The sequence below is a fragment of the Triturus cristatus genome, chromosome 2_2 (assembly GCF_964204655.1).
Source record: "Triturus cristatus chromosome 2_2, aTriCri1.1, whole genome shotgun sequence".
Lineage (NCBI taxonomy): Eukaryota > Metazoa > Chordata > Amphibia > Caudata > Salamandridae > Triturus > Triturus cristatus.
The window spans coordinates 1,219,279,897-1,219,301,274 of record NC_140582.1 but is presented as its reverse complement, the minus strand read 5'-3'; the positions used below and the strand labels follow the sequence as shown (position 1 = coordinate 1,219,301,274).

The window sequence follows — 21,378 nt, the reverse complement described above, 5'->3', positions numbered from 1 at the left end:
ATTGGGCTAGGCCTTGCCAATGTATTAAAATATATCTCAGAAGGGGCTCGTATCAGTTCCCTTAACTGAAGTGCAGTGTTCATCCACTTTTGTGTGGAACTTTTTTTTTATGCGAGCCTGCTGCTTGTCGGCTGCATGTTTTTCCCTCTCCTTCACCCCGCCCTCCTCTTGCTTAACCTCTAGAGGAGCAGCTGGCCTTGTAAATTCTGTGATGATGCAGCCGCTTGTTTCAAACCGTTAGTGTAAAACTACTTGTTTATCACCTTCAGAGAAGGGTTCACCTTAACCTGGCGGTGGTGACAGAAAGTCAATGCATTACACAGGATATCCAGCAGATAGAGGCAGAGGGCATGTTTAATAAATCCGACCATGAAAAATCAATGAGAGCGGAAAGAAAGGTCCTCGGGTCCTCCTGAGCTCCTTACTTCAGCAATGAGGTTTCTCTTTCAGTATTTAACGGTATTCTACCTTTACTACGCGGTAATTACTTCGTATTACCATTACTACGCATATTTTAGTTCGCAGATGCCATTATTTAGAATGCATTTACTTCGCATGCATTTACTACGCATGTTCCATTACTTAGCATGCACTTACTACGCATAATGGAGTTACTGTGCAAATTAAAGTTTTGGGGTCAGGGTGGGTTAGCGTTTTGGGGTGTAGGGGGTATTTTTAGGGTTCAGGGTGCACTTAAGGTTTTGGAGTGCTGGGGTATTTTTGGGGTTCAGGGTGCGTTTAGCTTTTGGTGTGCTGGGGTAATTTTAGGGGTCGGGTTGGCTAGGGTTTTGAGGTGTGGGGGGTAATTTTAGGGTTTAGGGTGCATTTAGGTTTTGGGGTACTGGGGTATTTTTAGGGGTCAGGGTGGGTTAGGGTTTTGGGGTATTTTGAGGGTTTGGCGTAGGAGAGCTGGGCTGATCGTAGGGTCCTTTGGGGTGCGTGGAATTTGAGTCGGCTATTCAGGTCCGGTTTCGTGGAGGGCCTTGTGAGCGTGGGTTAGCATCTTGAAGGTGACTGTAGCTTCGATGGGGAGCCAGTGGAGTGTGTGCAGGTGCTGGGAGATGTGGCAGTGTCTTGGCAGGTTGAGGACCAGTCTTGCAGCGGTGTTTTAGATGTTCTGTAGCTTGCGGGTGAGGTTTGTTTATTTCAGCATAGTGCGTTGCCGTGGTCGAGCCTGCTAGTGACCAGGGCATGAGTGACTGTCTTTCTGTGTTCAAGAGGGATCCATTTGAAGGTCTTACATAGGAGGCGGAGGGTGCGGAAGCAGGAGGACGAGACTGAGTTGATCTGGCGGTCCATTTTGAGCTGAGTCCAGGATGATTCCCAGGTTGCATGCGTGGTCCGTTGGGGGGTGGGCGGGCTTCTGAGGGCGGGGGGCCACCAGGTGTCGTTCCAGGCATCTGGGTTTGGGCCCATGATGAGTACTTCCATTTTGTTGGTGTTTAGTTGTAGGCAGCTGTTTTTCATCCATTTGGCGACAGCTTCCATGCCTTCTCGAAAGTTGTGTCTGGCAGAGTTGGGTTCATTGGATAGGGAGAGGATGAGTTGGGTGTCATCTGCGTATGACACAATGTTGAGTCTGTAGGTTCTGACGATGGGGGCGAGCGGAGCCATGTAGATGTTGAAGAGCGAAGGGGTGAGGGAGGACCCCTGGGGCACTCCGCAGGTTGTAAGTGTGGGGTCCGAGAGGAAAGGGGGGAGTCTGACCCGCTGCGTTCTGCCGGAGAGGAAGGAGCGGATCCAGTCGAGGGCCTTGTCTTGGATCCCTGCGTCGTGCAGTCTGCGTATTAGGTTGCAGTGAGAGCCTGTGTCGAACGCCGCTGAGAGGTCGAGGAGAATGAGGGCTGCTGCTTCTCCTTTGTCCAGTAAGGTATGGATGTCATCTGTTGCGGCGAGGAAGGCTGTTTCCGTACGGTGTTTTTTTCTGAAGCCGGATTGGGAGGAGTTGAGGATGTTGTGCTCTTCGATGAATGTGGCGAGTTGGCTGTTGATGGCTTTCTCGATGACTTTCACTGGGAACGGGAGCAAGGAGATGGGTCTGTCATTTTTTAGGTCGGTGGGGTCCGCCGAGGGTTTCTGGAGGAGGGGGTTTATCTCTGCGTGTTTCCAGTCGTCGGGGAACGAGGCGGTTGCCAGGGAGCGGTTGATAGTGTGGCAGAGCATGGGTGCGATGGTGTCGGCGGCTCTGTTGAAAATGTGGTGGGGGCAGGGGTCCGTGGGGGCCCCGGAGTGGATTGACTTTGTCTTCAGTGTGTCTTCGGCGGTGAGGGCTGTCCAGTTGTCGATCGCTGGCTTCAGGGTGTCGGGGGTGGTTGGTGAGGGTTCAGTGTGTTGGTTGTCTTCATCGAAGTTGTAGATGCTCTTCATAGTGTGGTGGAAAAAGGTGCTGAGTTTGTCGCAGAGGTCTTGTGAGGGAGGGATGTTGGTGGGCTCGCTGGTGGGTTGGGTGAACTCCTTGATGATGTTGAAGACTTCTTTGCTGTTGCGTGCATGAGTGAAGATTCTGTCTTCAAGTCGCTTTTTTCCTTGTTTTTCTGATTAGTTGGTGGCGGCTCTGAAGTTATTGTGGGCTTCTGTGGATTTGGTGGTCCTCGAAGCGGCAGCAAGTGCGTCTGGACTCTCGAAGTTCGGTGGTGAACCATCTAGCTTTCTTGACGTGGGTGTTGTTTTTCTTGAGGGGGGCTATGGTGTTGGCACTATCGGAGATCCATCTGTGCATGGTTCGGGCTGCAGTTTTGGCGTCGTCGTTTTCCGCGATGGTTGGGGTGGAGTTGCTGAGTGATAAGGTTAGCTGGTCGTCGGTGATTCTGGTCCAGTTTCTTCGTGGGAGCAGGTGCTGGTGTCTGTGGATGGTGGGTGTTCTGAAGGTGAAGTGGACGCATCGATGGTCAGTCCATGGGAGTTCGGTGGTGTGGCTGAAGGTGATGGAGTCCTGTTTTGAAGAGGGAGTCGAGGGTGTGTCTTGCTGAGTGCGTGGGTTCGGTCACGATCTGGCGGAGTCCAATGTTGTGGAGGTTATCCAGGAGGGATGTCGTGCTGGGGTCCAGTTGGTTGTTGAGGTGGAAGTTGAGGTCTCCCAGTAGGGTGTAGTTGGTGGACGTGATGGCATGCGGCAAGATGATGTCCATGAAGGAGTTTGTGAAAAGTCAGCGGGGTCCAGGGGGTCGGTAGATGAGTGTTCCTCGGAGGGTGGAGGTAGGGCTGGCCTGTATCTTGAAGTGAAGATGTTCCATCAGGTCTGTGGGCTCGTCGGGGAGTGTGCTCAGGCGTAGGGTGGATTTGTGGATGATGGCGATTCCTCGTCCCAGGCGGGTGGGGCGGTCCTTCCTGGAGATCTTGTATCCTTGGGGAATGGCAATGGCGATATCTGGTCCCGAGGTGGTGTTGGTCCAGGTTTCGGTATAGAATGCTCCTTCCGGGGTAGTGCTGTCGGAGGTCCCAGATTTCAGTGGCGTGTTTGCGGAGGGATCGGACGTTGAGGAGAATGCATTGCAGGGTCTTCGGTTTGTTGTGTTCTTGCGGGCGGATTGCGCTGGGTCAGTGGTCTCGGTGGTGCTGCAGGTGTGCCGGCAGCGGTGACCGCTAAAGGGTCCGTGGGTGTCGGCTGGCGATGCTAGCTTGCAGTTGTCGTTGCGGCCTGGGTTGAGAGCGTGGAGTGCTGCTGGGTTGTAGTGTTGGCGGTGCAGAGATCCAGGGTTCCTGGCGCTGGTCACAGTCTGGTCGCGGACGGGCGCAGACTAGCTTGCCTTTGGCGCCCCGGTGGAACGGCCGCTGCGCGGACGCCATTAAGTAGTGGTCGGGGAGGGCTGGACAGCTGGGAGGCGGGTAGGGGAGCTGGATTGGTCCGGTCGCACTGGTCGTGCTGGGGGGAGGGGACGCGGGGGCAGCAGCGGCAGGGAAAAATGGGCTGAAAAAGGAAAAAGGCAAAAAGAGAGAAAAGTGCAAATAAGGCAGCAAAAGTGCAAGAAAGAGTGGAGGAAAGACACAGAAGGAGAGTGAAGGGGGAGATAGAAGTGAGGGGAAAAAACGAGTGAAAAGGTGAGAAAAAGCAGAGCAAGAGAATGGAGACAGAGGTCCACTGGACCACCAGGGATGAGGCACAGGTAAAACCTGCGGGTGGAGGAGGGCCTCGAACACCAACACGAGAGTGCAGGGGCTTGGGGAAAGGCCTCACTTTATTTATTTATTTGGCGATTTTTAGAGCGCGCAAATACCCAAGGGTGTCTCGGCGCTGTGGTTGCGGAACTCTCAGGAGGAAGGGAGGATTAGGCAGGGAACAACCATGTCTTCAGTTTTTTTCTAAAGTTGCTGGAGAAACTTAATGCTGGAGCTGCGAGGGAGGGAGGGAGGGAGAGCAATTTCATGGACAATGAGTCAGTGGTCTTGCTCGCCTGTCCCCGCAGCGGCCGCCATTAAGTAGGGGTTGGGGAGGGCTGGACAGCTGGGAGGCGGGGAGGGGAGCTGGAGTTACTGAACTCTGTTTGGCCTTAATGTGGAGTTTACTACCCCCACCCTGTCCCTCCCCTGCCCCGCCGCCCCACAGCACTCTCTCCAAGAGCCGCTACTGCTTTTCTTGTATTCTCGTGGACGATACAGAGGAACATTTTGTTTTTCGGCTAAAACTATGCTAAACCCAGAAGCAGGTGGATTCCTTCCGAACTTTCCGTGGCGAGCCGTATCGAGCTGTGTAGGGCCCAACAAATCGAATTAAAGCCCTTAGGATGTACAAAAGCTATTCTACAACTCTATCGAAATTCCTTTAAGCGGCATAGTCTATTAGGCAAAAACTGTTTGCTCAATGTAAGAAAATTGTTATGTCAGGAGATTGTTTGTCAAGGTATTTAGCAAATTTTATTCTTTTTAATGTACTATTGTCTATTGAATTCATGGTGTTTTACTTATTTATTAAGTTCAACTGTTCTGTTTTTTATGATGTATTTTTTTTTGTTTGACTAATTTTGACTTGGAAAATGCCGCAAAATACAATATTCAGTTGTATGTATCTTGAATTGTACTGTTCTGACCTCCCCATTGGAAAGTTTCCTAAAGATAGTAATATAAAGTGAAATGTGCACCAGTCACGTATGTCATCCTGAAACAACCTGCCCGAATCGTGTTGTGTGGAGACGTATGAAGTACAAAGAAACAGAAATAGAAAAAGAAAAATTAAACAAAAACTCAAGTTGATCTAAACGCGGTTTCTAGCAAGCGCCCATTTTGAAATAATGTCTGCTTCTTTGTAGTGCACATTGCTCTGAAACTCTGCCATTGGATTGTCGTTGTCGTCAGTAGTTTGTGTTTTTTGATGCCAGAATTTCGGCGAGGTAAGTTCACACTTATCTATTTTTCAATAAATGTATTTTCTTACTCTTTAAATTCTGACCTTTGACCCATGAAGCCTGCTGTGATTGGTCGGCGCTGCTGTATACTTGAGGCAGTGATGCATTCGGGCATTTGTTCCTTCTATTAAACATTATGGCGTGTTCCAGGCACAGATTTGTTACACGACAGTATGTAATAAGGGTATAATCTCTTGAGGCAATGTTCAAAACGAAATGGTTGCATACCCTCAACAAGCATTGGTAAAGCCAAGAGGTATGGCGCTGGCCGCCAGACATTTGCCCATTGGTGTCGAGTCACCAAAATGCCAGGGGTGTGGTGGAAGCAACGACATCCAAACGTTCTGCCGCAGGAAGTGACATCACATTCCATTTTGGCCCTAATGATGTTAGAGAGGGTGTTGCCACAACCTTCGAGAGAAATCTATTTTTGTACCACACATACAAACACATACATATATGTGTGTATATATATATCTCGCTCAACTGCACCTGAAGAGCGCGGCACGCTAAAGGCGGGTGCTTCAAATGCGGTGGTGCCCCGCAATCTCTATTCACGCTCCATGACTCCTTCAAGATTTCAAAAAGAATCGAGCACTCACTGGTAAGTAGTATGGCAGCTTCGTTTAATTCGGAGAAGTAAACAACAAACGCGTTTCGGAGCTAGTCCTTCCTCAGTGTTGTTGCTTTGTTCGTTACAAGATACTCTTTATATACATCATTCAAAGTAAACATAAAGGAGGTCGGAGGGGACGGCAGTCCGGGATTTTTGGGCGCCATCTTTAAAGGGTCAATTTGTAAATCAATTGTTAAATACAAGGGTATGTGAATGTACAAATACGGATTAACTGTGAAAGTAACAATTAATATATGTCGAAGCACATAAGCATTTCATTAGGTTTTTGTCCGACCAGTATAGAAATCAAGATTACTACATTTAATATATTTTTCACAGTGCAACCCTATTTTTATGAAGCCGTGGATCGGCAATCCGCCTACAATAGGCGATTTGTGTGACCCTGCAAAAGCGCCATCGGATATTGTCCAATTAACCATAGTTATGCACCTATCCATATTCGCCGTGTATCGGCTTGATGCTAACTGATAAAATAAATGGTCACGGGCAATCAGTTTAAAGGAAAAGGGGAAGGGGGCAGAGAAAGAAAGAAAGAAAAGTGAGGGAAAGGGGGAGGAAGAAATAAGGTATAGAAGAGAGATAATGTGACACATTTAAGAGTCAATGCTAACAGCATATTCAATTGATACATAATGGGTCACAGTAATAATTACACTTGATGATTGATAGGTCAGGTATTTCTGAGTGGCAGTGACTACTGGAATATGTACTACTAGGTCCCTAGGTGTACTATCAGCTCTTCTCCAGAGTTCAACCCATAAGCTCGATCTTTAAAAGATAATTTGGTACATAGCCACTTAGATTCCATTCCCCAAAAACAGGGCACCTTAAAAGAAATGAAGGGCTTTTTTCCCTGTGGGAAGTGTAAAGCCTGTGCCTTCAGCAAAAGAGTTTTTAGCTATAATGTTAAAGGCCTACCAAAAGGAAGAGTCATTGCTAAGTTTCTGACCTGTCAAACACCATATGTGGTATACTGTCTAAGATGCCCATGTGGACTCATGTATGTGGGGAGTACAGTGAACAGTGTGAAATTCAGAATCCTGGAACACATGCGAGCGATAGCGAAGAAAGATTTCACCTATCCCGTAGCCAGGCACTTCGCTATAAAACATAACAGCAATAGCGACCTGTTGCAGTTTTTTGCGATTGATTGTGTTTTCGCACATGCCAGAGGAGGTGATAGAGTGGCAAGATTGAGACGACTGGAATCAAGATACATAATTGATCTCCAAACTAAGACCCCATATGGGTTGAACTCTGGAGAAGAGCTGATAGTACACCTAGGGACCTAGTAGTACATATTCCAGCAGTCACTGCCACTCAGAAATACCTGACCTATCAATCATCAAGTGTAATTATTACTGTGACCCATTATGTATCAATTGAATATGCTGTTAGCATTGACTCTTAAATGTGTCACATTATCTCTCTTCTATACCTTATTTCTTCCTCCCCCTTTCCCTCACTTTTCTTTCTTTCTTTCTCTGCCCCCTTCCCCTTTTCCTTTAAACTGATTGCCCGTGACCATTTATTTTATCAGTTAGCATCAAGCCGATACACGGCGAATATGGATAGGTGCATAACTATGGTTAATTGCACAATATCCGATGGCGCTTTTGCAGGGTCACACAAATCGCCTATTGTAGGCGGATTGCCGATCCACGGCTTCATAAAAATAGGGTTGCACTGTGAAAAATATATTAAATGTAGTAATCTTGATTTCTATACTGGTCGGACAAAAACCTAATGAAATGCTTATGTGCTTCGACATATATTAATTGTTACTTCCACAGTTAATCCGTATTTGTACATTCACATACCCTTGTATTTAACAATTGATTTACAAATTGACCCTTCAAAGATGGCGCCCAAAAATCCTGAACTGCCGTCCCCTCCGACCTCCTTTATGTTTACTTTGAATGATGTATATAAAGAGTATCTTGTAACGAACAAAGCAACAACACTGAGTAAGGACTAGCTCCGAAACGCGTTTGTTGTTTACTTCTCCGAATTAAACGAAGCTGCCATACTACTTACCCGTGAGTGCTCGATTCTTTTTGAAATCTTGAAGGAGTCATGGAGCGTGAATGTATATGTATATGTATGTATATATATATATATTGTACAAAATGAACTTGTATCTTGTACCTGCTTGAGAAACCGTTTGCATTATTTTATTTATCTAGAAGTTAATATACATATTACATGTATGCAATACTCATCACAGGGTGATTTGTGCGTGTTATAAATTAAATTTACATAACATAGCATAACATCATTGCATGTTGTAGTTGGCCCCACCAGTTTTATCTGTGTCCCACCTGGATGCCCCTTAAAAATTCCTTTTAGAGATACCTAGAATACACATAAATTAATTCAAACGTGCCAGTTTTGATTGAACAGCAAAATGTAAACCGGGTTCGTGTAAGCCCTATTTTCCTTCTGTTCCTGCCACTGCCTTCGTGATCTGTCAGGCCATGGGTCGCAAAGTCCGTGTCAGGGGTCACAAGACTTTAGCAATTCTTGTTTTTTGCTGCGGTGGTTTGTGCTAAACATTTGTGTTGCATTTTTGGGGTAAGCTGGTAGGCCCTCATCAATCTAAAAAAAATGGTTGAAGGCAAAAATATTTTTGGTCTGCAAAGAGCACACATTATTATAGTAGTCACTGGCACAGACGAGCACTATTTGTGTGTGTGTGTGTGTGTGTGTGTACTCGTTGTGAAACGGCAGCATGCCGTAACTCACAGTGAAGTCAGCCAATAGCTGAAGAGGGCGGACTCGTAACTTCATGATGCATGTTGGGGTGGGTGGAAAACATGTGAATGACATAACCGACTAATAGGAGAAATCTGTCCGAAAAGCCCTATGACTAACTGTTACACACATAATTCTAGTAAAATCAAAAGGTCTTGGATACCTCCAGACCTAAAAAGCCAATTGATTGTCAGCCATTGGCTGCCAGCCTCTTTGCTAATGTCTTTTGTTATGTTATTGCAAATCTTTATTACAAATAGATAAGAAACATTGAAAAGATAGATAAAGGAAGGCTTAAAAAGACGATAGGTAGATAGCTAGATGGAAAGAGTTATGTAGAAAAGGTTGTGTAGATCGAGATAGTTGGCTAGATAGGTGCATAGAGACACCCAGCCAGGGAGGTCGACCGACAGACAGATAGAGCAGACTGAGCTAGAGCAAAAGAGTCTGAGAGTTAGACCAACAGACAGATAGATGCATAAGACAGACGGAAAGTTAGGCATACAGACAGATAGATAGACGGCCAAGACAGGTAGCTAGGTGGACGGACAGGAAGTTAAGCAGATAGGTAGATAGAGAGCGAAATAGATAGAGAAATATATTAGTAGAGAAATAGATAGATTGATAGAGAAATATATATTTTATATGTGTGTGTGTGTAGATATATAATATATATATATATATATATATATATATATATATATATATTCATATTCACTTAAAAAACCATAGGTTTCACACATCTTATAGTTAGCTGGACATTTCACTCGTAAAAAACCAATGAAATTCCCCCGTTATAGTTAGTGCAGGCAACTAAAACTCACGCGACCGCAATCCTCTGCTGATGACGTCAGATATTACATCACTGATGACATATGTGTCTTTATGAAAAATAAATATTTGTAATATATGTATAGCTAAAGATTAATGGAAGAAGACATGGGTAAATAAGTGTCTAAATACAGTGATGTAATATCTGACGTCATCAGCAGAGGATTGCGGTCGCATGAGTTATAGTTGCCTGCACTAACTATAACGGGGGAATTTCATTGGTTTTTTACGAGTGAAATGTCCAGCTAACTATAAGATGTGTGAAACCTATGGTTTTTTAAGTGAATATGAATATATATATATATATATATATATATATATATATATATATATACACTGAAAAAACCATAGGTTTCACACATGTTATAGTTAGCGGAAATTTTACTGATAAAAAACCAATGAAATTCCCTCGTTATAGTTAGTGCAGGCAACTATAACTCACGCGACCGCAATCTTCTGCTGATGCTAATACTGTATTTAGACACTTATTTGCCCATGTCTTCTTCCATAAACTTTTAGCTATACATATATTACAAATATTTTTTTTTCATAAAGACACATATGTCATCAGCAGAAGATTGCGGTCGCGTGAGTTATAGTTGCCTGCACTAACTATAACGGGGGAATTTCATTGGTTTTTTATCAGTAAAATTTCCGCTAACTATAACATGTGTGAAACCTATGGTTTTTTCAGTGAATTTGCAAGGTTTTTTAAATGCTAATTCCTAACTATAACGTGTGTGAAACCTATGGTTTTTTCAGTGAATTTGTACGTTTTTTTAAATGCTAAGTTACTTTACGCCATTCGTGGCGTGCGCGCCCACTTAACGCAGTTCGTTCCGTGCGCGCACAGTGAGCACGCAGTGCGCTTCGCGCACCGCGTGCCCACGTTATGCCAGATGGGCCATGTACGCACGATGCGCTTCGCGCACCGTGCGCACATGGAGGACATATGATGCACATCGTTTTGAAAGGTAATATTTTACTTTTTCTATTTTTTTGGAAGCCATGCACAAATGGGGCCCTTCGGGCACCATTTGCACACGGGGTGGGGACAGTGTGGATAATTTTTTTTTTAAAATATTTTTTTACCGTACGCGTACGGTAAGCGTAATCGGCGAAATTAGAGAAAAAAAAAAATCAGTTTTTTCCCTTGGGGGATCTTTGGGGACTCCCTCAACATGGCTAGGTGCTTTGGAGCTGTCCAAACAGCCCCTTTACATGTTTTTGTCCTTTGTTTTATAATCCACACTCAGTGCGAGAGAGAAAATGGCGGCCGCCGCTTCCTGGTTTTGGCCGATTCGAATGTTTACTAAGATCTAAGAGCCAATCAGAATCGCGCACGTCACCGTACGCGTACGGTAAGCGTACCGTAAGCGCACCGTAAGCTGGCTTAGATATATATATTGATTTAAAGGCTATTTTCTCAGAATCTACTGAACAGATTTACACCAAACCTACAAAAGGCACTTCCTTGACCTGAGGACTACCTCTCTGCCAAATTTCAAGTAATTCTGTTCAGCCGTTCGGGCTGTAGCTGTGTCTAAAGGTCCTATGGAAAAATGCATGGGAAAAACGCGTTTTGGGACCCCCCTTTTATCTCAGCCCCCGCTTGACGAATCCCCCCGAGACTTTCAGGGTAGGAGCGGAGCGTAGCGCCCCACCTATTTTGAAAAATTCGCGAGGATTCGTCGACCGGCGCAAAAGTTATTCAAAATAGAATGTTGCGGATTTCCTATGGAAACGTGGTCCTAACTATAACTACCTACTGGCGACCGCCAGTAGGTAATATATATAATCTACTGGCGGTCGCCAGTAGATAGTTATAGTTAGGACCGAGCTCCCATAGGAAATCTGAAAATTCTATTTTGAATAACCTTGGCGCCGGTTGACTTATCTTCGTGAAATTTTCAAAACTAATGGGGCGCTCCGCTCAGCTCCTACCCTGAAAGTCTCTGGGTGATTCGTCAAGCGGGGGTTGAGAAAAAAGGGGGGTCCCAAAACGCGTTTTCCCCATGCTTTTTCCCAGAGGACCTTTAGTCGAAGGTACAGCCCGAACGACTGAACCGAATTACTTGAAATTTGTCAAAGAGGTAGTCCTCCGGGCAGGCATGTGCCTTTTGCATATATGGTGTCAATCTGTTCAGTAGTTCCTGAGAAAATCAAAAGTAAAATCACATATATATCTGGGCGGAGCCTAACCACACCTATTTTTTTTTTTTTTTATTGAGATTTTTTCTAGTGTCGTACCAAAAGAAGTATACAATACAATACAATACAATACAAAAGCTGTTCAACAAAGACCCCCAAAGCAATCCTGTTAAAAAAAAAAAGACAAAGTGGAAAAACACTCAAATTATATCATTTAAGAGCCGAACATATAACTAAAAGCTAAGGTTTCTCCAGCTAACTAAAGGGGCCCAAATGTTTCTCCCCAGTTCCCTTTTTTTAATACTTTTTAATTCATATATACAAGACTCCATGTTGTGTACCCCGAGCAGCCTTGACAACCACATTTGAAATGTGGGAGGGGAAGGATCTTTCCAGCCAGCGGAAATAAGTATGCGCAGAACAGCCATAGAAATAAAAACCAAAGCTTCCGCCATAGAGCATCATTTCATTCTTCTATCCACTCCCAGTAACATCAGAGTGGAAGATACAACAATTCTACATTTTAATAGTCCCTCCAAAAAAATTGATATTTCATTCAAAGTGCTAGATAATTTTTCACACTGATGAAACATATGTAGTAAATCCGCTGGACCTTTATTACATCTAGGGCATTTATCATTCATCACCACGCCCCAGGCAAACAGCTTAGCCGGAGTATGATAGAGATTAAACAGCGTTTTGTAGTGCTGAGCCCGGAGATTAGATGAGCGCAGAAATTTCTTATCTAGCATAATGGCTAAATCTAAGTCCACATCGGGATCCCCTAGTTTAGCTGCCAGTGTAGATTCTACTTTCGCCAGGTCGTCCTGAATTCCCTCCATTAACAGACTGTAAATAGGTTTAATTTTATTTCCCCCATTACCTAAATAATCCATCAAAGGAAAGCGTGTGGCTGTCAAAATTCTCGGTCTGAAAGCCGTCAATGTATGAGCTACTTGTCTATGCAATAGCCAGTGGTTAGAGGGGATCCCGAATCTATACTGAGCCGCTTCAAAGCCTAAAACTGCCCCCCCCTCCAAAATATCGCCTATAGATCTAATTCCTTTATCAATCCAACACTGGGTAATCTTATTGATGCCGAGAAGCGGAAACAAATTCGAATTCCAAAGGAAAAGATAAGAGTTAAACTTTGGAATTTCCAGCAGTTTTTGGGACGCTTTCCAGACCCTCCAGACCCCGTTCACTGTCTTTAACCGCACCTTCTTATAGTATCTCCAATCAACCTCCCTCAGAAGCAGCCCTATGGCGTTCTTCCCAAATAATAACTCAAAAAAGTTTGGAGGGCCGAATCTATCACCCTGGGCTGCGGCTGAGCTAGGGGCCCTTTGAAACAGAATTGACATATGCGCCAGAAGACAAGAAAAATGATAAAGTCGAAGATTTGGGAGAGCCAGACCTCCTCTCTCGAACGGGAGTGACATAAACTTCATAGACCGTCTGGTTTTCCCGAACTGCCAGATGAACCTATTAAACAATACCTCAAGATTTTTTAGCATTTTTTCCTCCAGCATTAAAGGGATTGCACGAAACAAATAAAGGATCTTCGGAAAGAATGTCATTCTAAGGGCATTTATCCTTCCCACCAGGGAGAGATGTAAAACATCTAGCCTTTTTAGCTCTGCTTCCATCGATGCCATTAGGGGACAATAATTCTCCACAATGATCTTATCAACATCAGCATTAATTCTGATCCCCAAGTAAACTGCTGAATCTACAAACCTGGAATCTGTCTTGATAATGTTCTTGGTGCAGATGATCTGTGTCTTCCCTTCATTAAGCAGATACCCGGATCTGCTGCCAAAATCCTTAGCCAACTGCACCAATGCAGGCAAAGCCAGGTGTGGATCAGTGGTAATGATCGCCAAATCCTCTGCATAAGCTAACAGTTTTGTTGAATGGCCATTAAATATAACAGGGCTAATCCAAGGACTACCCAGAATTCTGTATATCAGGGGGTCAATATATAACGAAAGGAGTATCGGAGAGCAAGGACAGCCCTGCCGCGTTCCTCTCTTAATTATTATCTTCTCTGAGCTCTCTCCCATTACCGACACCCTAGCCACCGGATCTTTATACATAGCTCGAATAGCTTTAATAACCTTGGGTCCAAAGCCCCTAGCAGCAAGCATGTTCCAGAGATACTTCCAGACTACGCGGTCAAATGCTTTCTCCACGTCGAGGAGGATCATGGCCATCTCCCTCCCTCCAGCAGCAAGGGCATCGAATAAAGCTATAGATCGCCGTGTATGATCCGTAGTGCCCCGCCCGGGCACAAACCCATGCTGCCAAGGGGAGACAAGGCCGCCAATGACCCTCCCCAGCCTTTTAGCCCAGATTTTAGAGTATAATTTTGTGTCCGCATTGATAAGTGAAATAGGGCGATAAGAGCCCGGATTCTCCTTGGGCTTGCCCTTCTTATGGAAGATAATTATATTAGTCTCCTTCCATGAATCCGGGATAACACCTGTACACAAAATACCATTAAAAAGATCTAACAAAATGGGAAGTAACTCTGATTCCAGGCTTTTATAAGCCTCTAGGGGGATTCCATCAGGGCCGACCACTTTCCCTGCTGCAAGCTCATGAAGGGCATCTTTAATCTCACTGACTGTAAAGTCCTTATCCAGCTCCTCCCTAGATGATACATCAAGTGCAGGCCCCAGGTCTCCACTCCCTACAATATTTTGATCTTGCTGTTGGGCTTGAAAGTTCTCGTCATCATAAAGTTTTTGATAGAAGTTTTTAAAGACTTTTAATATGCCTTTAGTCTCCGAGTATACCATACCATCTTCATGTATTTTCGTAATAACATTCTTTGTTCTGTCCTGTCTCAAACGTAATGCCAGAATCCTACCTGCCTGTTCCCCAGTCTCATATCGCTTAGCCCTTGAGGCCTGATAATCTCCAGCCCCCTTTTGTATAACCAATTTTTGCAAATCCGCTTTAATGACCACCATGCTTCTTAGACTCTCCAACCCATTCATTCCATTGCCGATTTCCCTAATATGCAACTCCTCCGCATTCGCTAAATCCAACATGAGCCTGTCAACCTTAGCCGAATCCTCTTTCCTTAATCTCGCCGAGCAGCTGATGGTTTCCCCCCTAAAGCCTGCCTTAAAAGCTTCCCAAACATTATTCCTAGAGGAACTATATCGATTCGCATCAAAAATTCCAAGGACCATTTTTTGATGTGATCAATAAACCTTTGATCAGATAATAGCCTTCTTTCAAAGGACCATTTAGAGTGCTTTTTCTCTACGAGATCTATTCTGCATGATAGGATAAGAGGATTATGGTCTGAAATTACTTTTGGGAGTTTCTTAATGCTAACCTTATTGATTTCAGACTGTGAAATAAAAAAGTAGTCTAATTTGAAATATTTTTGGACCGGATTTGAAAAGTATGTAAATCCTGGGTCCTGAGGCTCCTTTTCAGCCCAAACATCTTTTAACCCATGAGACTTTATAAGAGAGGACAGAGCAAGAAACACCCTAGGTTTCCATCCTGTATATTTGGATATACTATGCCAGGCAGAGGATATATTAAAATCACCGCAAACTATCAAAGGGATTGGCCACCCTGCTAACTCTTCTTCAAGGTAGTCAAAGATTTCTGTATCGTCACAATTTGACCCGTAAATCGAACAAATTGTAAATCCTAAGCTTAATTCTGCAATAACCCAGCGACCTAACCTGTCACTTTTAACTCTCTTCGCTCCCCCTAAAGATGGTCTGCCCAACAATGCTACTCCCCTAATCGAGGAGGTCTGTGAAGAGCATGCTATCAGATCATAGCCCCTTATATTAAGCAGATTTCGTTTATCCCATGACAAATGGGTCTCCTGCAGACAGATTAGATCCAACCTATTATATTTAGCAAAATGATCCAGCCTTTGACGCTTCTTCCAGTCAAGATGGCGGTCGCGTAGAGGCGACCGGTAGCAGTAGGTCGCAAGGAGAGTGATGGACGGTGTTTGATTTCGGTGCAGGAGCGGGAGCCTTGGAGCCTTGATATCTGCATCTATTACTTGAGCGAGTGTTGAATTTCGCCACTTACCGGATGATTCTCTCATTTTTCTGCCGGGGTGTGGACGGTTCCGTCTTCCAAGCGCTGGTAGCTTCAGCCGTTTCTGCTTTTCGCAGCTGGAGTGTATCGGGAGCCTGTGGGCGGGGACCGCGGAGGCAGCGAAGGCAGCAGAGGCAGTGGAGGCGGCAGCGGTGGCGGAGCGAGGCATTCATCCGTTTGGAGTTGACGGGTAAAAACGGAGCGAGGGATTGCAACCGGCTTTCACGAACTGGTATTTCGAGCCCCCGTATGACGAGAAGGAGAGCGCGTTTGACGAACCCTGCTGTCATGCCCCCTAAATCAAGCAAATCTATCGTGCCGGCTTCTAAAAAGAAAGGAGAAGCAGAGGCAGGAGTGACGGGAGTGGCGCTGCAGGAGCAAACAAATCCACCGGCCGAGCCCCCACCTCTCTCTACTAGGATGCAGAAGATGCCCGGTAAGACGCGTCAGGCTACAGATCCCATGACCCCCTCAATTGCAGATATTTTCACGAATTCCGGTAAGAGCAAAGGGGTTAAAAGCTTTTTACCGGAGTCTCGGGGGGGAAGCTCTTGAGCAAGCTTCCTCTGAAGAACGGACGGGTGCAATGGGGGAACAACAGGCTCTTGAAGTCTCCCTACATGACAGTTTGTGTGGGCTAGCCGCTGGTCCAAGCGGGGCTGCTGATATCCCGATAGGGAGAGTCTGTGATGATCCTCGAGCTCGCGATGAGACCGTTAAGGCTGGTGCCATTCCTAAGTCGGCTCAGCGGATTAGTGGAGGTGGTAAGGAGGGCACTCAGTCTGGGAAGGAGGAGGCACGGGTGATTGACAGCTGTCCTCAAGCTCTTAGTGAAATTGCCCCTGGGGACTCATTTCTGATGACGGTTGAAAAGGTCTCAAGTGAATGCTTCTTTTCGGTCTCTGAAAATGCAGAGTGGTCAGAGGAGGATCATAGCTCTTCTTTGGAGGGCAGCGCCCGAGGCACAGATAGCGATGTAGATCCAGAACCGCCAACTACTGCGGTCAGGCCAGCGACAGCCTCCAAGGACCAGACAAACTATGAACTTAGCTGGGATTTCCCTTTGGCCACACCATTACAAGGAAACCATTTGGCGGAGGCTTCTCAGGTGGCGCTGTTGGAGTCTATTCATCAAGAAATTATCTCTCATCGAGAGGAGACACGCCAAGACAGCAAAAAGACACAAGCTGTAATGAGGAAAATGCAGGGGGCTGTGAGGAGGCTGTCTAAGGTTACTGCGACATTGGGTGACAGAGTTTCAAACCTGGAGGAGAGGGTTGTCTCTACAGAGGCTCAGGCCGCTGATGCAGTGAGCAAGGTAGATGCTTATTGCTCACAGATGCCTGATATTCGATGGAAATTAGAGGATTTGGAAAACAGACTGAGACGGAACAATCTAAGGGTCCTGGGGATCCCGGAGGGGGCCGAAGGGTCAGACATCAGAACCTTTATTATCAAACTTTTTGATCAGGCATTCCCAGAGCTTGTTACTTGGAATTGGCAATCCGAGATTCAGAGGGTACATCGTACTCCTTTCAAAGTCCCCAGAGTTGCTAGAGAAGGGGATAAGCCTAGGGCAATTTTGATATTCTTTGCCAATTTTTTATTAAGGCAGCTAATTGCGGAGAAAGCGAGACCTGATGCAAGGAGGATGTGTGATGGGCTGTCCTTCTTCGTCCGCCCAGATTTCTGCCACTCCACGGTAGAAAGGAGATGGAGATTGCGACAGCTTATCAAGCCTTTTCAGAAAAGGAAATTACAAGTATTTTTGATAAATCCTGCCCAATTAAAAGCTATTAAGGAAGGGAAGATTTTTTACTTCACTTCCGAGATAAAGGCGAAAGAGTTCCTTGATTCTCTGGGTAATTAGGATGTATTGTGTAAAGGGAGGGAAGGGAAAAAAAAAAAAAAAAAAAGTGAATTGGTCTGGGACCGGGTAGGGACCCCTTAGGATTTATGTATATGGGTACATAGAGGTTTTTCTCTACTTTAGTTCTTTATCTCGATCAATCATCGTTTTTTTTTTTTTTTCTTTTCTTTTCTTCTTGTTTCCTCTATTTTCTTTTAGCTATCTTACTTAGCTTTTTGGCTTCTAGGCTATCAGGGTGTTGTTGTATTCATCTCTCACTTGCGACCACTGCGCTCATCACATGCACAGACTAGGTCTGAGCGCCTCGTTAAAGGCTTGGGTACAGGGGAGGGTGTGGGGGTTTTTTTGGGAGTGGGGGGGAGGGGAAGCTTTAGGGGGGGAGGCATGGGGAGGGGGGGGAGGAAATAAAAAAGAGTGGTTCTGGTGTTGTAGGAGATTAGACTGTATTGATTGCTGGATTGATTGTCCTCTGGCAGCTTGTTCTACTAAACTGTCTACTAAACTGTTTTTGTCCATTGTTGGGCTTGGTATGGCAAAGATGCTTAGGAAATCATATTACTATGAATATTAAAATATGTACTGTTAATGTTAATGGATTGAATGACTGGAAGAAGCGTCAAAGGCTGGGCCTAACCACACATCTCATCGTGAGATCTGATTGGCTGTCAGCACTTCATCCAAGAAGTGTTGGCAGCCATCTTGGGACCAATATACATGATCGCACCTCATTAAAAAGCATTGCAGTTAATAGAAGGTTTTAAGACTTTAGTTACATTATAAATCATTTGTTGATGGTACCATACTCATTTTAGGAATTGTGGTATGTTCTAAGGTGATTTCACCATGTGAAAAAGCCTTCTGCTGGGATATCATGAATCATGTTTGAGAGAACTTTTTTCTCATGCTTTTCCCACAGAGGTTTGGAAGGTGATCTATAAGCTAAACCGAGAGCATATTTTCTGTAAATTCACATTATCTTTCTAAGTCATGTGAGAATGAAGTCTGACATTCTCAGTAAAACATGTACATCCAACAAGGGCAGAGACTGTAAGTTGATTCCTTTGTGTTCTACTGCAGCTTCCCAGAGTGTTCTAAAGAACAACTAGAGCGCTAACAGTCCTACTTATGACAAATGTATGGCACACCTAAAGCCATCTTGGTTGGAATAAAGTGGTAACTCTTAATACATTTAATTTAAAAAGGAACACAATGAGGGGGTTCATTTTGCCATAGAAAGTATGATTAGTGCTGCAGAAAGAAAAATTAGGGCACATTTTGAGTGACTTCTCAAATCCTCTTCTATTTCATTAAAAAATTCTGACATGCAGACTGAAACATGCACTTTCAATACCAGCAGCAGACTTCCCTGGTGAGCAGTAGCTTTACTACAGTGATCTAATAAGTAACTAGAGTGCTAACATTCTGAATTTATGGCAAATGTGTGACACATCTGAATGCCTTCCTGATGGAACCAAAGTAAAAAACTGAAAGTATTTCCTACTGAGGAGACTGCAGTAAATGAAGAAATTAGGAAACTTCATAACAAATAAATCTCCCAAGATGGCCACCAGAGACAAAAGAGCCCAAATGCAGCACAAATATCACCCAGATGTAGCCCACATGTAGCCCAATGACAGAAGTGTGCAAAACACTTATTTGTTGTGTTTTTGCAGTTTTATATAGTGCAGACTTGTCAGGTATTGGAGTGCTTTACATGAGCCTTGGTTACATCACACAAGATCAAATTCATTTTGGTTGTAGACATGGGGAGATTAAGTGATTTGACCACAATCACAGAATGTTGAGCTGAAACAGAAACTCCAACCTGGTTCCCCAGTTGCAAAGTCTGCTGCTCTGGAAGTAACACCACATCCTCTCCCCTAGGTGCAACATTTAATCAAGTGGTCAACTGGATAAAAAAACATAAAGATTACAAATAATTTAAAAGTTCTTTGTCGCTATTTGAAAACTCAGAAAATATGTCCTCATTTTAGTTTTTTAGAGCACTAACCATAATTTTGATGCAAATAAGACCCTCTCATATATGTAATTTCTAAAGGAAATACTCTAGGTATTACAGTTTTGATTACATCAAGATGACGTCAGGCGTTCCACACTTTTGTAATAAATATAGAATGTTAGCAATCTAGTTGTTCATTGGGATACTGTTGAGAGGCAGAGGCCAGGGGCACGGACTCTGAAAATTGAAGGCAGGTAGGAGAGTGCAGAGGCAACAATTTGACCACACTGGGCAGGCAGGAAGGGCTGTGGCAGCACAACAGACCATGGAGGGCAGTGGAAAGGGTGGCAGGGGCAACAAACCAACAATACAGGACTTGCAAGAGAGGCTGTGGCAATGTAATAGACCATTGTGGGCAGAAAGAAGAGGCAGTGGTAGTACAACCATACATGCCAACAGACCCGTTTCAGCCAGGAAACGTCCAATGTTTTTAAGCTCAAATGGGCTTTATTTGATCTGTCTCCTGTCTACAATCTCCTCTTTTTCAATGTAACTCAAAGGGGAAAATCAATACCACAGTTTTTTTCAAAATCTCCCTCTTACCAAGTTCAAAATATTCGCAAGTATGGTACATTGGATCACGGTAGGCAGGAGGAATTGGGGTAGGGACATGGACTCGGATAACCGAGCACAGGAGGGACATGGAGAGGTGCACCAAACTGACCCTACAGGGCAGGCATCAGGGTTTGCAGCAGCACAATACACCACACAGTGCATGCGGGACGGGAATGCAGCACAACAATCCATAGAAGGCAATAGGGAGGGGACAGGACCATGCACATGGACAACAGAGAACAGAGGGGAAAGAGGCAATGGTAGCTAGCTGACCATAATGGACAGACCGGAGAGAAAGCTGCAGCATAACAGACCATAAAGGGCAGGAGGGACGGATCAGGGGCATTACAATGGAACAGACAAGCCAGGAGGGAGGGAATAGGGGTCTGCACATGAAAACCAAGGGCTGGGGGCAAGGGGGCAAGGGGGCAGGGCAGGAGCAGCAAGAGGACCATGGAGGTCAGGCAGGATGGGCACTAGAAACAAGACACAACATGGAGAGCAACAATGAGACTATGATGGCATACACACAGACCATGAAGGGAAGGTGGGAGGGGATCAGGGGCAGCTAGCTGACCACACAGGGAAGGTGGGAGGGGCCATGGCAGCACAGAAGACCATGCATGGCAAGCTGGAGGGTTAGTGGCAACACAATGGCTATGATGGGCAAGAAGGAGGGTGCAGGGGCATGCACAAAGGACCATGGAGGATAGAAGGGAGGGTCAGGACCTGGGCACAGACAAGAGAGTTCAGGGGAAGGGGCCTCACAACAGACTGCGCGGGGCAGGCAGGAGGAGCATTTGCAACACAACAGACCAGGGAGGGCAGAAGGGTGTGGCAGTAAAATGGACCATGGAGGATAGGATGAAGGGGATAGGGGCATGGCATGTGGACAGGCAGGGTGGAGGTGGCCGGGACAGGTTACAGTCATCTGACAATGCTAGGCAGGTGGGAGGGGAGTGGCAGCTCTACAGAACACTCAGAGTAGATAGGAGTGGCAGGTCCATGGAACATGGTGGGCTAAAAGGATGGAGCAGGGGGAAGGAGAATAGGGGCAGCAAGCTAAGCACAGAGGCTAAGCAGGAGGTCAATGATGGGCCATAGAATTGGGCAATGGAGGGCAGGAGGAGTGGAC

At 45.3% G+C, this 21,378-nt stretch overlaps 1 protein-coding gene across 3 annotated transcripts in view; it reads left to right on the top strand.

The window, feature by feature from the left end:
- The window catches only part of LOC146863427 (uncharacterized), a 262,248-nt gene that overhangs the window by 179,908 nt on the left and 60,962 nt on the right, over window positions 1–21,378 (top strand). For all 3 annotated transcript variants that reach the window (XM_085642853.1, XM_085642852.1, XM_085642851.1), the window contains exon 6: window positions 5,244–5,324. In XM_085642853.1, the coding sequence (XP_085498979.1) occupies window positions 5,244–5,324 (81 nt within the window). The remainder of the gene's footprint in view (window positions 1–5,243; window positions 5,325–21,378) is intronic.